At 38.5% G+C, this 13,086-nt stretch overlaps 1 protein-coding gene across 2 annotated transcripts in view; it reads right to left on the bottom strand.

Moving 5' to 3' along the window:
• Positions 1-13,086, bottom strand: part of ANO10 (anoctamin 10) — a 178,149-nt gene that overhangs the window by 128,584 nt on the left and 36,479 nt on the right. For both annotated transcript variants that reach the window (XM_064496660.1, XM_064496661.1), the window contains exons 10-11: positions 7,846-8,037; positions 3,729-3,857 (exon numbers count right to left, since the gene is read on the bottom strand). In XM_064496660.1, the coding sequence (XP_064352730.1) occupies positions 3,729-3,857; positions 7,846-8,037 (321 nt within the window). The remainder of the gene's footprint in view (positions 1-3,728; positions 3,858-7,845; positions 8,038-13,086) is intronic.

Genomic DNA, 13,086 nt, shown 5'->3' with positions numbered 1-13,086 from the left:
AGCACCTTGACCTTGGACTTCCCAGACTTCAGAACTGTGAGAAATACGTCTTATTTAGGCCACTCAGGCTACAGAATTCTGTTACAGTAGCCTGAGCTGAGACAAATCATTGTGAAAATGCTTCTGCAATCAAGTACGAATCCTCTTGAAACAAATGGAAAAACAGAAAATCTCAGGGGAAAAAAGTTATAAATAGAACCAAATGGAACTTACAGAACTGAAAAATATAATAACAGAAACTTAAAAAAACTCAGTGGATGGGCTCAATAGTAGAGTGTAAATGACAGAGGACAGAATCAGTGAATGTGAGGAACATCAACACAATTATAGAATTCACCCAACGTGAACAGAAAGAAAACGGACTGGAAAAAAACTAGATGGAGCCTTAGAGACCTGTGGGAAAACACAAAAACCCCAACACTCAGATCATCAGAATCCCAGATGCAGAGAAGAAAGAAAAAGAAAGAAGAAAGAAAGAGTATTTGAAGAAATACCAGCTGAAAATTTCCCCAGTTTGGTGAAATAAACCTATAGCTCTAAGAAGTTGAGCAAACCCCAAACAAACAATAAATAAACAAGTCCATACCAAGACTCATCATAATTAAACTTCTGAAACCTAAAAATAAAGAAAAAACCAGCCAGAAAAAAGGACACAGTACCTACAGGAGACCACCAGTTTGAATGAGAGATTTCTTATCTAAAACCTTGGAGACTAGAAGGAAGTGCCAAAATATTTTTCAAGTGCTGAAAGAAAAGAATTGTAATCCACAAATTCTGTATCTAGTGAAACTATCCTTCAAGAAGGAAAAGAAGTTATCAGATAAAGAAAAGCTAGGAGAATTTGTCTCTAGCGGACTAAAGGAATTGGCTAAAGGAAGTTCTTCAAACACAAAGGATATTGTACTAGTTTTCTAGTGACACAGAATCATGAACTAGATGGCTTAAAACAACAGAAATGTATTGTCACGCCATCTGGAGACTAGAAGTCTGAAATCATGGCTTCAGAAGCCCTGTTCCCTCTGAAACCTGTAGTGGGGAATCCTTCCCTGGTGCTTCCTGGGTTCTGGTGGTGGTTGTCAGTCTGTGGTGCTCCCTGGCTGGCAGCTAAAGCACCTCAGTCTCTGCCCCACCTCATCACATGGCCTTCTCTCCAGTGTTTCTGAGTGTCTCTTCTTGTCTCGTGAGGATGATGGTCATATTGGACTAAGGGTCTACTCCACTCCAGTATGACCTCACTTTAATCACATCTGCAACCACTCCATTTCCAAATAAGATCACATTCTAAGGCACTGGAGGTTAGGACTTCAACATATCTTCTGTGGAGACACAACTCACTTCATGACAAGAATTACAAAAGAAAAGTTTACATACTGTGTTTCCATTTATACAACATTCTCAAAATGATAAAAATTATAGAGATGGAGAACAAATTTGTGGTTGTCAAGGGTTAGAAATGGTGAGTTGAGGGATAGGTGTGGCTATAAAGGAGTAGAAGGAGGGAGATCTTTGTGGTGACGGACATGTATCTTGACCATGGAGTGGAAGTCAAATGAATATATACGTGTGATAAAGTGACAACTACACACAAACTGTACCCAAGTCAGGTTCTCGGTTGTGCAATCGTATTACACTTATGTAAGATGCAACCACTGAGGCAAACTGGGTGTGGGGTGCATGGGACCTCTGTACTAGCTTTCCAACTTCCTTTGAATTATTATTTCAAAATAGAAAGCTTAAAAACATAAGAAAGTGAAAATTCAGTCACAATTATAGGCTAATAACTCAACATTTCTGTAGAAAACCCAAGATCTTTCCTTACAAAATTTTAAATAGAGGCTTATTTCTGTTGTACTCTAAGGAAACAGTTTAGAAAAGGACAGTAAAACAGTTGCTTTAATACTACAGAGAAAGACTAAAAATGTCAGAGGAGGCATGAGGGTCAGAACTTCGGGGCAACAACAAAGTGCCCCATAGAACTTGCAGATTAAGTGAATCGATGAGGAGTAGACTAGAAAAATCAGCTGGCCACATGTGAAGTTAGCCATCTGCAGAGCAGTCTTGTAGGCCAGGAAATCTCCTGTATTAAGTGAGAAGAACCAGGCCCTGGGTATCTGATTAAGATATCACCAATACAAAACAAAACAGTGGCCAAGACAAAAGCAATCAATACAATACACCAATACAAAAGTCATCAATGGGAATATACAGGAAGACTGGGTCAACAAGAAGTCTAGAGAAAGTGAAGGCAAAATTGAGAAGCAGGCAGTATTGAATTCATCCAGCATTGCTCAGAGGCTGGTGATGGACACTAAAATCTGGCGCATGACAGAGCTCTGCTTCGTTTGAGGGAAGGGATGGTTTTCAAGTTTTCTGCATCTCTCAAGATTATTACATTCCTCTTGCTCTGCTTCTAAACTTACCAAGAAATCTGCAAATAACCAATTCCACTTTTACTTTATCACCGACTGCCAGAAGCGCTGGAAAAGTCGCCTTATGGTAAATTAACTACCCAGTATTCCGGTCAGTCCTCTCTGAGTCTCATTATTTTTAAGTGTAAGTCAGTCACAAAAGCCTAATTAGCTCTGGAAGTGCTGGCAAAGATAAGTTCCGAGAGCTGCAAAGTTAAGGGCCGTGTCCTAAATCGAGAAGATCCACTGTGAGCCTGGCCAGCTGGCCATCCCCTGTCTGAGGTACCTCTGTTTTGTTCTCTTACTTCCACAGGTAATAAATCAGCCTTGAAAATAAATAGCTCTCCAGAAAGCCTGTTCAGTTCACAAAATTCAAAACAGACCTACTTTTTTATCTGCCAAAGACTTTCTCTTTCCCTTCCTACTCACTGCTGTCTAAAATCATTCTCCAAAACACAGATTCTACATATAGCACCTATCATAATTCCTATCAAATATGTTAAAAGAGCAAATAGAGCAAAGCAGAATATATTTCTTTAGCCATGACTGGAAATACGTAAGTTCACAGTGCCATTTCCTCTGGGCAGCCCTAAGTCCTGAGGCCTTACATGTATGAATCACCACTTTATGACCCTGCTAAATTCTGCTTTAATAAATTTCCAGGACTGTTCTTTTTTTATATATATATCTGAAAATGAAAAGTCACAATATTCCTGACAGCTATAGTCACTAGCAACAGAAAAATTCCTGCAATTTCTTCTAGTTGTAATTGGTTGGTGCTTAATTTTCAAGATGTTACAGGAATCCGTATTCAGAAACCAGATAAACAAGACAAACATCTAAAAAGTACACAAACAGCCTACTTGTACTTTGTATGTGAAATTACGAGTCTTTCTGCACACTACATTTTGGAGTGTTAGAGTGTTTTACAATGAATCCCACGCCTGTTGCAAATGAGACTTAAACAAATCATAATCAAAAAGCATTTATTTGCTTAGGAAAGTGGAAGTGACAGATCCCTAGAACAGACTGAAAAAAACATTAACTCTACAGAATTCTATTGCAGATAGGATTTATCTCCTCAGCACTGAACAGACCAGCAGAGTGGCTGGAAAAGTCACTATCCTATTTGCACCATTGTGACTGTTTCTCATATATAGGCAATAACCAGGAATACACACTCTCAACCTCATGTCTTCCCGTGCTTTGCTTTCTTACTAGTAAATGCATGTTGTTAAACTGCCCAGGACATCACTGCCTTGGAATAACAGAGGCAGCTGATGTGGAGATAATTTAAAACAGGTTTAAATTTTCACTTACCTCCACTGCTACTACAATCAAAATGAGGTCCGCTTTTGACTCTGGAAAGAGTGCATTCACTTGCGGTGACATTCCAATTAGAGCACAGTTAGTGACCACAGATATAACACTCATTGTTTCAAAAGCCAACTGAAAGAAAAGAGAATGTGAAATGAAAAACCACAATGACTGCTTCCACATTTCCCCTTCCTTTCTTGCATGACCTGCAGTCAAGGGAAAAGCCTTGCCTTAGTTCTAAACATTCCAAGAACATTTAAAACTTTTTCTCTATAATGCTATGATTTTCTTTAGTTTGAAAAAGCCATATTGTTAGAAGGTATTTCAGATACTTTTGGCTTGAGTACCCTGAACAATATGTCCCACCTTCCCAAATGGAGGTGGCCAGGGATGTGAATTTGGAACACATCCAAGAAGAACACACTATTAAAGTTACTTGACTCCATGCATATATAAAGGGATTCTAAAATGGGCCAGCCACAAGAGAAAATGTTTCAAAAACAGGTATGATTTTGAATAGAATTTATTTTGTGAAACTGTCCTTTTTACCCTGACAGATCACATACCACATCTGGTCCAGCTATCCCTGAGGCACCAATCCCTTTCTAGCAGCATTTACCAAATTACCTGTAGAACTTTAGAGAAATACAGGTGCAAGGTCCCACTGAGACCTACTAAACAGACTCTGATCCAGGGTCCCATGAAGGAGACTGGTGCTTATTACTGCATATGGCCTGGGGAAATGCTGTGGTCACTGTTCTTTTTTTTTTAATGTACAGTACTTGGTGATCACCACTTATAACTTAGCATCTAATTCTAAGAGATACAATTATTATTAGAAACATAGAAGCAAACCAAAAACATGATTGGATCCAAACTCAATATAAGTTTATCCCATGAAGAATATCTACCACGTTGTATTTTAGAAATCCTTTGTGTAATCTTATTATTTTTCCAGTTTTCTTTATAACAAATCTACTCAGGACTTTACCTTCTCTTTAAAAAGCTTTAAATTTCCGTTTATTTTTAATAAATTAGTTCAAAAATCAAACGTGATCAGTGTATAGTGAGGAGTCTCCTTGTCCCCTCTCCCTCCCTCGTCAGCTCCCGTTCTCCTCACAAGACAATCCCTTTTATTAATATATGTACCTTTCCAGACACTTCATATGCAAATATAAGAAAAGTTGAACGTATACTTTCTTACTCTCTTCTCAGCGTAATACACAGAGCCCCTTGCTTTTGTCCCTTAAGATGTCCTGGGGGGTATTCTGTGTCAATACTCTGAAGTCTCCCTCATTCTTTGTCACAACTGCTTACATTTCATTGCATGGATGTACCAGAGTTGGTTTCACCATTTCCTTACTGGTTGGTGGGCAATGGTAACTATTACAAACAGTGCTACAATTAGGAACTTTGTAAATTCATCATCTAACAAGTGTGAAAGTAGGAAAAGGTCCTGAAAGTGGGATAGCTGAGTCAAGGGTGCCACTATAGTCCTAATTTTGATAGACAACAAAACCCTGGAGGGCACCCTGGTGTTATTTGGGGTGTGTGTGTAAGATTGCTACATGATCTGGGTAATTTGACCCTTTTACTATCAGAGAATCCTCCTTTCTGGTAATTTTCTTTGCTCAGAAGTCTATCTGAAGCCACCCCTGCTTCCTTTTAATTTTTCCATATATATTTCTTCTATCCTTTTACTTTCAACCTGCTTATATCACCATGTTTGAACTGAGTTTCTGGTAGACAGCATATAATTGAGTTATGCGTTTAAATCCATTCTGCCAATCTTTGTCTTTAAAGCTAATAAAATTAAGGTATTGACTTCAATCTGCCATTTCTTCATGTTCTGTTCTTTCATTTCTGTTTTCTCTTCCTTTTCTTATTGCAGGTTACCTGAATATTTTTTAGGGCTACATTTTGATTTGTTTTTGAGTGTATCTTTTATATCACTTTAGTGGTTACTCTAGGTATTAAAATATGTATTTACACACATACATATAAATACATATTATATTTTACATATGTGGGTATATATATGTGTGTCTATAGTCTACTTATGCCATCATTTAGTTTGAGTGAAGTATAGAAATCTTACCTCCCTTTACCAGCTCCCATTTGTAATACAACTATTTTAAGATTTTCTCTTCATACATATATAATATATATTTTAAAAAAATTTTTTTGGGGGGGGAGGTAGTTAGCTTTACTTGGTTTTTAGAGGAAGTACTGGGGATTGAACCCAGGACCTTATGTATGCTAAGCATGCACTCTGCCATTTGAGCTATACCCTGCCCCCCTCTACATATATTTAGAACTATTAGATAGTGTTATATTTTTTGTTTCAACTGTCAAACCTAACCGACTCAAGAGAAGGAAAAATCTATTGTATTTACTGGTGTTTCATTTACCATGTTTATTCCTCATAACATTTCTAGATTCCTCCCTTTATTATGTCCTCAGTTTAGGCAACTTTTAGCTATTCCTTTAGGATGACCGCTGGCAACAAATTTTCTTAGTTTTCCTTCATTTCAGAGTGTCTTGATTTCCCTTGATTCCTGAAGGATATTTTCCCTGAATACAGGCATCTGTATTGACATTACTTTCCTTTAAGCACTTGGAAAATACTGTGCCACTTTCTTCTGGCCTCCATGATTTCTGATGAGAAACTAGCTGTCCTTCTAATCGGATTCCCCTGTAGGTAAGACGTCATTCCTCTCGTGGAGCTTTCGAGATTTTTTCTTTGTCTTTAGTTTTCAGATGTTTAATTATGATGTGTTTTGGCATGAACGTCTTTGGGTTTTTCCTGTTTGAGGTTCACTTAGTGCTTCTTGAACCTGTGCTTTTAGGTCTCTTGCCAAATTTAAGGTTTGGCCACTATTACTTCTAGTACTTTTTCAGTCCCTCCCTCTCTTTTCCTTCTGGGACTCCAATAACAAGAATGTTAGATTTTTTTGTTACAGTCACTCAGGTCTCTGAGGCTATAGTTACTTCTTCGGTCTTTTTTCTCTCTGTTGTTCAGAGCAGGTAATTTCTATTGTTCTGCTTTCCAGTTCCTGCTTCTCTCCTCTATCCCTTCCGTTCTGCTGCACTCACCCCCTGAGCCTTTCCATTCATTACTATACTTTCCACTCCTAAAATGCCCATTTGCTTCTCCTTCGTATCTTCTATTTCTTTGCTGAGACGTTCTAATTCTTTCTATTTTTCCACCTGTTTTAGGGGTGTTCAAGTGCTTGTTGAAGCATTTTTATCGTGGCTGCTTTAAAATCTTTCTTTCCAAAATTTGTGTCATCTCGGTGGTGGCATTTCTGCTAACTGCCTTTTATTCACTCAGCGTGGAATCATACTGGTTCTTGGTATAATGAGTGATTTTTTTAATAAAAACTGTGATATTTTAGGTGCTATAAAACTCTGGATTTTATGTAACATTTTGTTTTAGTTGGTTTATCTGAAACCACTCTAGCAGGAAAAGAGGGGACAATATCTTGTCACTAGCAAATAGAAGCAGAAGCCCAGATTCTTCACTTGGACACCACTGATACCCAAGGTGGGGCTGGGGTCCTTATTTTGGGAGAGGGGGTCAGAGTTCTGGCTTCCCTCTAGACCACCACTGATACCTCCTTTTCTTGGGGGAGGGGGTGGTACAGGCACCTCCTTTGTGCCCTCACGTGGCCTCCTGGGTGGTAATGGAAGCCCTGACTCTCCCCCAGCCCAGCAGGCACCTGAAGGAGAACCTCATTACTGCCAAGTAGGAGTGAATGTGGACGCTCAGGCCCCTCATGTCATCTCCACTGACACTGCAGTCAGGAGGGCCTCATTACCACCCAGACAGTGAAGCCCAGCTGATTTCTCTCCAAGAAAATTGTCAAAGTTTTACACCTGAAAGGAGTCACGGAGATTACAGCTTACCTCCCTCATCCCCAAACTCAGTTTGCAAAACAAGAAAAGCAAGGCCCAGAGAAAGTTAATGACTGACTGAAGCCCACAGCTCATTTGTGGCACAGCAAGGATAAAATCGAATTTCTCCAAATCTCTCCAGAGGGCTCTTTTTTTAAAAATCACAATGCCTTATATATTGCTTTTTTTTTTTAAGAAATAATTTTTTTCCTCAAGTAATTACCTGCCATACACCAATACTGGCTGAAGGTTCTGCGAACGGACGTTTGAAGACCCTGCACATTTTTAAGGCATCTGAATTAACTTCGGTGAGATTATTTAACACGGCGAAGGTGGCAGCTAACGGGTAAACACAGGAGAAAAGGCTCACGTAACCAAACTGCAGGAATAACTCCAAGTAATCATCAAAAGTGCCCTGCAAAATGTAAACCAGAAGAAAACAGGCATTGTTTTAGTATCACTTAATAAAGACAACCTTTTGCAATACTGTTTGAGCCAGGGGCCTCTAATGAAAAAAAAAAAAAAAAAAAAACCTCAAAGAGTTTCTCCCAATTTCTTAACAACAGTTTACTAAATTCAAAAGCAATTTTATATTAAAGTCCCTGAAATAGAGAATAAAAAAATGACTTAGCTGCTCGTCTCATACCAAATCACTGAATCATTCTGTTTTTTTCTAAGGTAAACAAGTGCAAAGCTAAAGGTGTTTGCTCCAGATTAAGTAAAAAACCAGTATCACTGTTAGAAATTTCACATGATGGTCCCTTCACATTCTGGGCACCCCGGAATCTCAGTCCCTGACCCTCCACTTAAAAACTGCTGGTGGTGATGCCAGCAACAATGGCAGAGTAAGAACCTCCAGAAGTTTGCTCCTCCATAAAAGCATACAACACCAACAACAAATAATGACACTTGCCAAAAACAACTTTCCCAGTACTCTGGAAACTAACCAAAGGCCTGCAGCAATCCCGGCAGCATTCAGTCAAGAATAACAGCTCAGTCTTGGCATTTTTCCTTACCCTTTCCTCAAGCCCTGCTCCCCTGGTCTGCAGCAGCCTTGAAAAATAGCGCGCATGCTCCGTGGAAGGAGGGTGGGGCCAGAGATCTCCGAAAGCCTCATTCCCAAAAGGAAGCAATCTCCTGATTTAGCTCAAGGAGACTCATTGGAAAGGCTCGACTTCACTCCACCTCACTGAGTCATTCCAGGTGCTAAAGGTTCCCCTCGGGGATGTTAATTGAATGTTTCAACATCAGTCGGCCTGAGGTAATGGGTCGCAGCTGGGCCAAACAAGGGACTAGCCAGGGAGGTCAAAATAAAAAAGGCTGAGGGATGAGACATCCAGAGGGGCCTGCAAAGCTCCAACATCTTACTGGGAATTGAGGTGATCAGATACAGGTGTAGGATCATACCTAGGCTCAGGAAAGACCTGAGAAACGGCTAAGGTCTCACCTCTGACTGACCTTGAGGCTCTTCACAAGCAGAAAGTGAATGCTAAGGCAGGCTATTAAACTTCCTAGCTTGGTGCTGATGGCCTGCCCTGACACAGTAACAAAGACCTAACGGGCATCTAGAGGCCACTCAGCCCAGGAGCAGAATATTCGTTCTCAAGTGCACGCTGAGCATTCTTTAGGATAGACGATATGCTTTTTTTTTTTTTTTAATTTTTTTAAATTCAAGTACAGTCATTTACAATGTGTCAGTTTCTGGTGTACAGCACAATGTCCCAGGATAGACAGTATGTTAGGCCATAAAACAATTCTCAACAAATTTAAAAGGCTAAAAAAAATCATACAGAGTATCTTCTCTGACCACAATGGAATGAAACAAGCAATCAATAACAGAAGGAAATTTCGAAAATTGACATACTATGTGAAAATTGAGCAACATATTTCTAAGAAACCAATGAATCAAAGAAGAAATCACAAGAAAAATTAGGAAAAAGCTTTGAGATGAATGAAACATAGCAAAACATATGAGATGCAGTGAATGCAGTGCCCAGTGGGAAATTTATGGCTTTCTCAAAAAAGAAAGATCACAAAACAACTGACATTTCCACCTTAAGAAACTAGAAAAAGAAGAGTATACTAAACCAAAAGCATGCAGAAGGAAATAAATTATGAAGATGAGAGTGAAACAAGTAAAACAGAGAATAGAAAAACAATAAAGAAGATCAATGAAACCAAAAATTGGTTTTTTGAAAAGAGCAACAAAAAGCAAACCATCACGTAGGCTGTGCAAGAAAAAAAGGCAGACGACTCAAATTACTAAAATTAAGAATAAAAGAGGGGACATTACTACTGACCTTTACAGTCAGTAAGGGGAAGGGGAAGAATGATAGGGAAATACTATGAACAAATTCCATGCCAAAAGTAACATTAATGTAACAATGATGAAATGGGTAAATTCTTAGAATGACACAGCTATAAAAAGTGACTCAAGACTACTGTATAGTACAGGGAACTATATTCACTATCTTGTAGTAACCTATAATGAAAAAGAATGTGAAAAGGAATATATGTATGTAAATGTATGACTGAAACATTATGCTGTACATCAGAAATTGATAAAACATTGTAAATTGATTTTAATTATTAAAAAAAATGTGACTTAAGGGAAAAAAAGAACATCTAAACTGACCTATAACAAGTAAAAAGACTGGGTTAACAATAAAAAACTTTGCATAAAAACTTTTGCATAAAAAGCAGGCCCAGACAGCTTCACTAGTGAATTCTATCAAATAAAGAAGAATTAATACGAATTCTTCACGAAGTCTTCCAAAAAAGAACACGAGGAAGAAATACTTTCCAACTAATTCTATGAAGCCAGTACAACCTTAATACCAAAACCAGACAAAGACGTCACAAGAAAGCTGCAGACCAATATTCTCTTTAAGTAGAAATACAAAAATCCTCAACAAAATACTAGCAAGCTTGATTCAGCAGCAGAGCAAAAGTGATCCAGTGGGATTTATCCCAGGATTGTAAGATTGGTTCAACATATAAGTATCAGTCAATGAGATACATCACATTAACAAAATAAAGTTTTATTGGTGTACATGAATTTATATACAAATATATATAATCATCTCAGTAGACATAGGAGAAACAAAACCCAACACCCTTTCATGATAAAAACACTCCACAAATGACAGAGGAGTAAATCTTTCTAAGCTTGGATGAGGCAATGTTTCTCAGATATGGCACCAAAAGCACAAGCGACAAGAAAGAGAGAAACTGGACTCCATTAAAATTGAAAACTTTTATGAATCAAAGGATACTATCAAGAAAGTAAAAAAATGACCCACAGAATGGGAAGAATTATTTGCAAGCCATATATCAGATAAGAAACTGATATTCAGAATACATGAAGAACTCTTGCAACTCACTAACAAAAAGGGAGATAATCCAATTTAAAAATGGGCAAAGAATGTGAATATGTATTTCTCCAAAGAAGAGACACAAATGCAATAAAAGGCCAAAAAGCACAGGAAAAGATGATCAATATATTTAGGCATTAAGAAAATCCAAATCAAACCCACAGTGAAATACTACTTCACACCTACTAGGATGGCTATCATTAAAAAAAGAGAGAGAGAGAGAGAAACAAACAAACAAAAAAAACAAGTGAGGATGTGGGGAAAAAATGGGACCCTCATACTTGGCTGGCTGGAATACAGGATGGTACCACTGCTTTTGAAAACAGTCCTGCTGTTCCTTAAAAAGTTAAACATAAAGTTAAACATAGAGTTAACATATGACCTAGCATATGGCAACATACTTTCATACAAAAACTTGTACACAAATGTTCGCAGCAGCATTATTCATAATAGCCAAGAAGTGGAAACAATACAAATGTCCATCAACTGATAAATGGATAAACAAAAAGGAGTATATCCATACAATGGAATATTATTCAACCATAAAAATGAATGGAGAACTGATATGTGCTGCAGCATGAGTAGACCTTGAGAGCATCCTGCAGAGTGAAAGAAGCCAGACGCAAACGGCTACATATTATACGACTTCATTTATATGAAATGCACAGACTAGGTTAATCCACAATAACACAATGTAGATTAACGGTTGCCAGACTGGTGGAAGGAGTTACTGCTATTGAGTATGGAGGGTAGGGGGGTGATGAAAATGTTTTGGAATTAGACAGTGTTGATGATTGTACCACCTTGTGAATTTACTTAAAAACCTCAAAATTGTACATTTTTAAATGGCTAATTTTATGGTATGTGAATTATTATCTCAACTTTAAAAAAATAAAATAAATGGAAAAAAAGCTGATAGTAACAAAGAGGTTCTCCAGGCTCAACCTAACAGAAGGAATAGATACATCAAAGAGGACAAAAATAAAAACAAAAATAAAAAACTTCTCAACAGAACCTGGTTGCCTGCCACTCAAATGCCTCCTGGGAGGCCTGCTGCTCACAATACCCATCCGTTCTGACCCAAGAAGGGCTGAGCTGCGCTCTATGTGGTGCAGTGATCAGGTGATGGAGGCAGTCCTCATGACACCTAAGACCACACTCACCAACTTCCAAGCATCCTCAGGCCCTCTCACCGCAATCCAGTGCACATGCTGCAACAGTTTCCATTTAAGAAAAATACTTACTGTGATATTTTACTGCAATATTAAACAACAGTATTTTACATTAATAATTATAATTATTATTACTGCATCTCACAGTCTCAGTCTTTCACCAAGATATGCATATTAGGCTCAGCAGCTGAGAGCTTTAGTATAAGTCAGATTCTACTTTTGGTCTGTTTTTTAATTTACATTTCACTAAAATAGAAAATACCCAAACATAATTATGGGGTATTGGAAATGGCAGGAAGCGCTTCTTTTAGATGCTCTGGATGTTTGGATGAAGTATGAACCCGGGGATTTTGAGTGAGTTTCACTGGCTGTCTGCAAGGCTCGCCAACAAGTAATGCCAAGCTCGTGGGCTCTGGAAGCTGGCAGGTTGATGCTCAGCTGGGGATTCAATGGTGAGCAGTTTCTAAACAACTCTTTGGTTGCATTTGGCTCTAGAAACAATTTCCTTCTGTTGTGTTGCAGCATACAGATGTGGTTTTAAAACGTGCCCAGTGGTAGAGCATTGATTTATTTCTCTGAGGAGTGAAGAAATCGAGAGTTGGGAAAGAGTAAAAATCTTAGCAATCTAGCCATTGTCAGCACAATGTGATCTTAAGAAATTCTGATCGCCTACACTCAGCTTTCTCAACTGTGTTGTTTCAGTTCGTAAAATAAAAGGCTGAGCCTCCGCAGAGATGTGCAGTTTCTCTCAGATGAGCCCAGCCTCCAGAAGCCATGCAAAGGTCTTTCCAGCCGTTTTAGCGTCCAGCACCTAGGGAGCCCCTTCCCCATACAGCAGTGTACCCCACGTCCTGTGTTTCCCTCTCACAAGAGGATTCTGAGTAGTACTCTTTACAATAGTTACACAATCGGTACTTT

This window comes from Camelus dromedarius, chromosome 17 (genome assembly GCF_036321535.1).
Source record: "Camelus dromedarius isolate mCamDro1 chromosome 17, mCamDro1.pat, whole genome shotgun sequence".
Taxonomy (NCBI): Eukaryota; Metazoa; Chordata; class Mammalia; order Artiodactyla; family Camelidae; genus Camelus; species Camelus dromedarius.
This window is presented reverse-complemented; position numbering and strand designations above follow the sequence as displayed.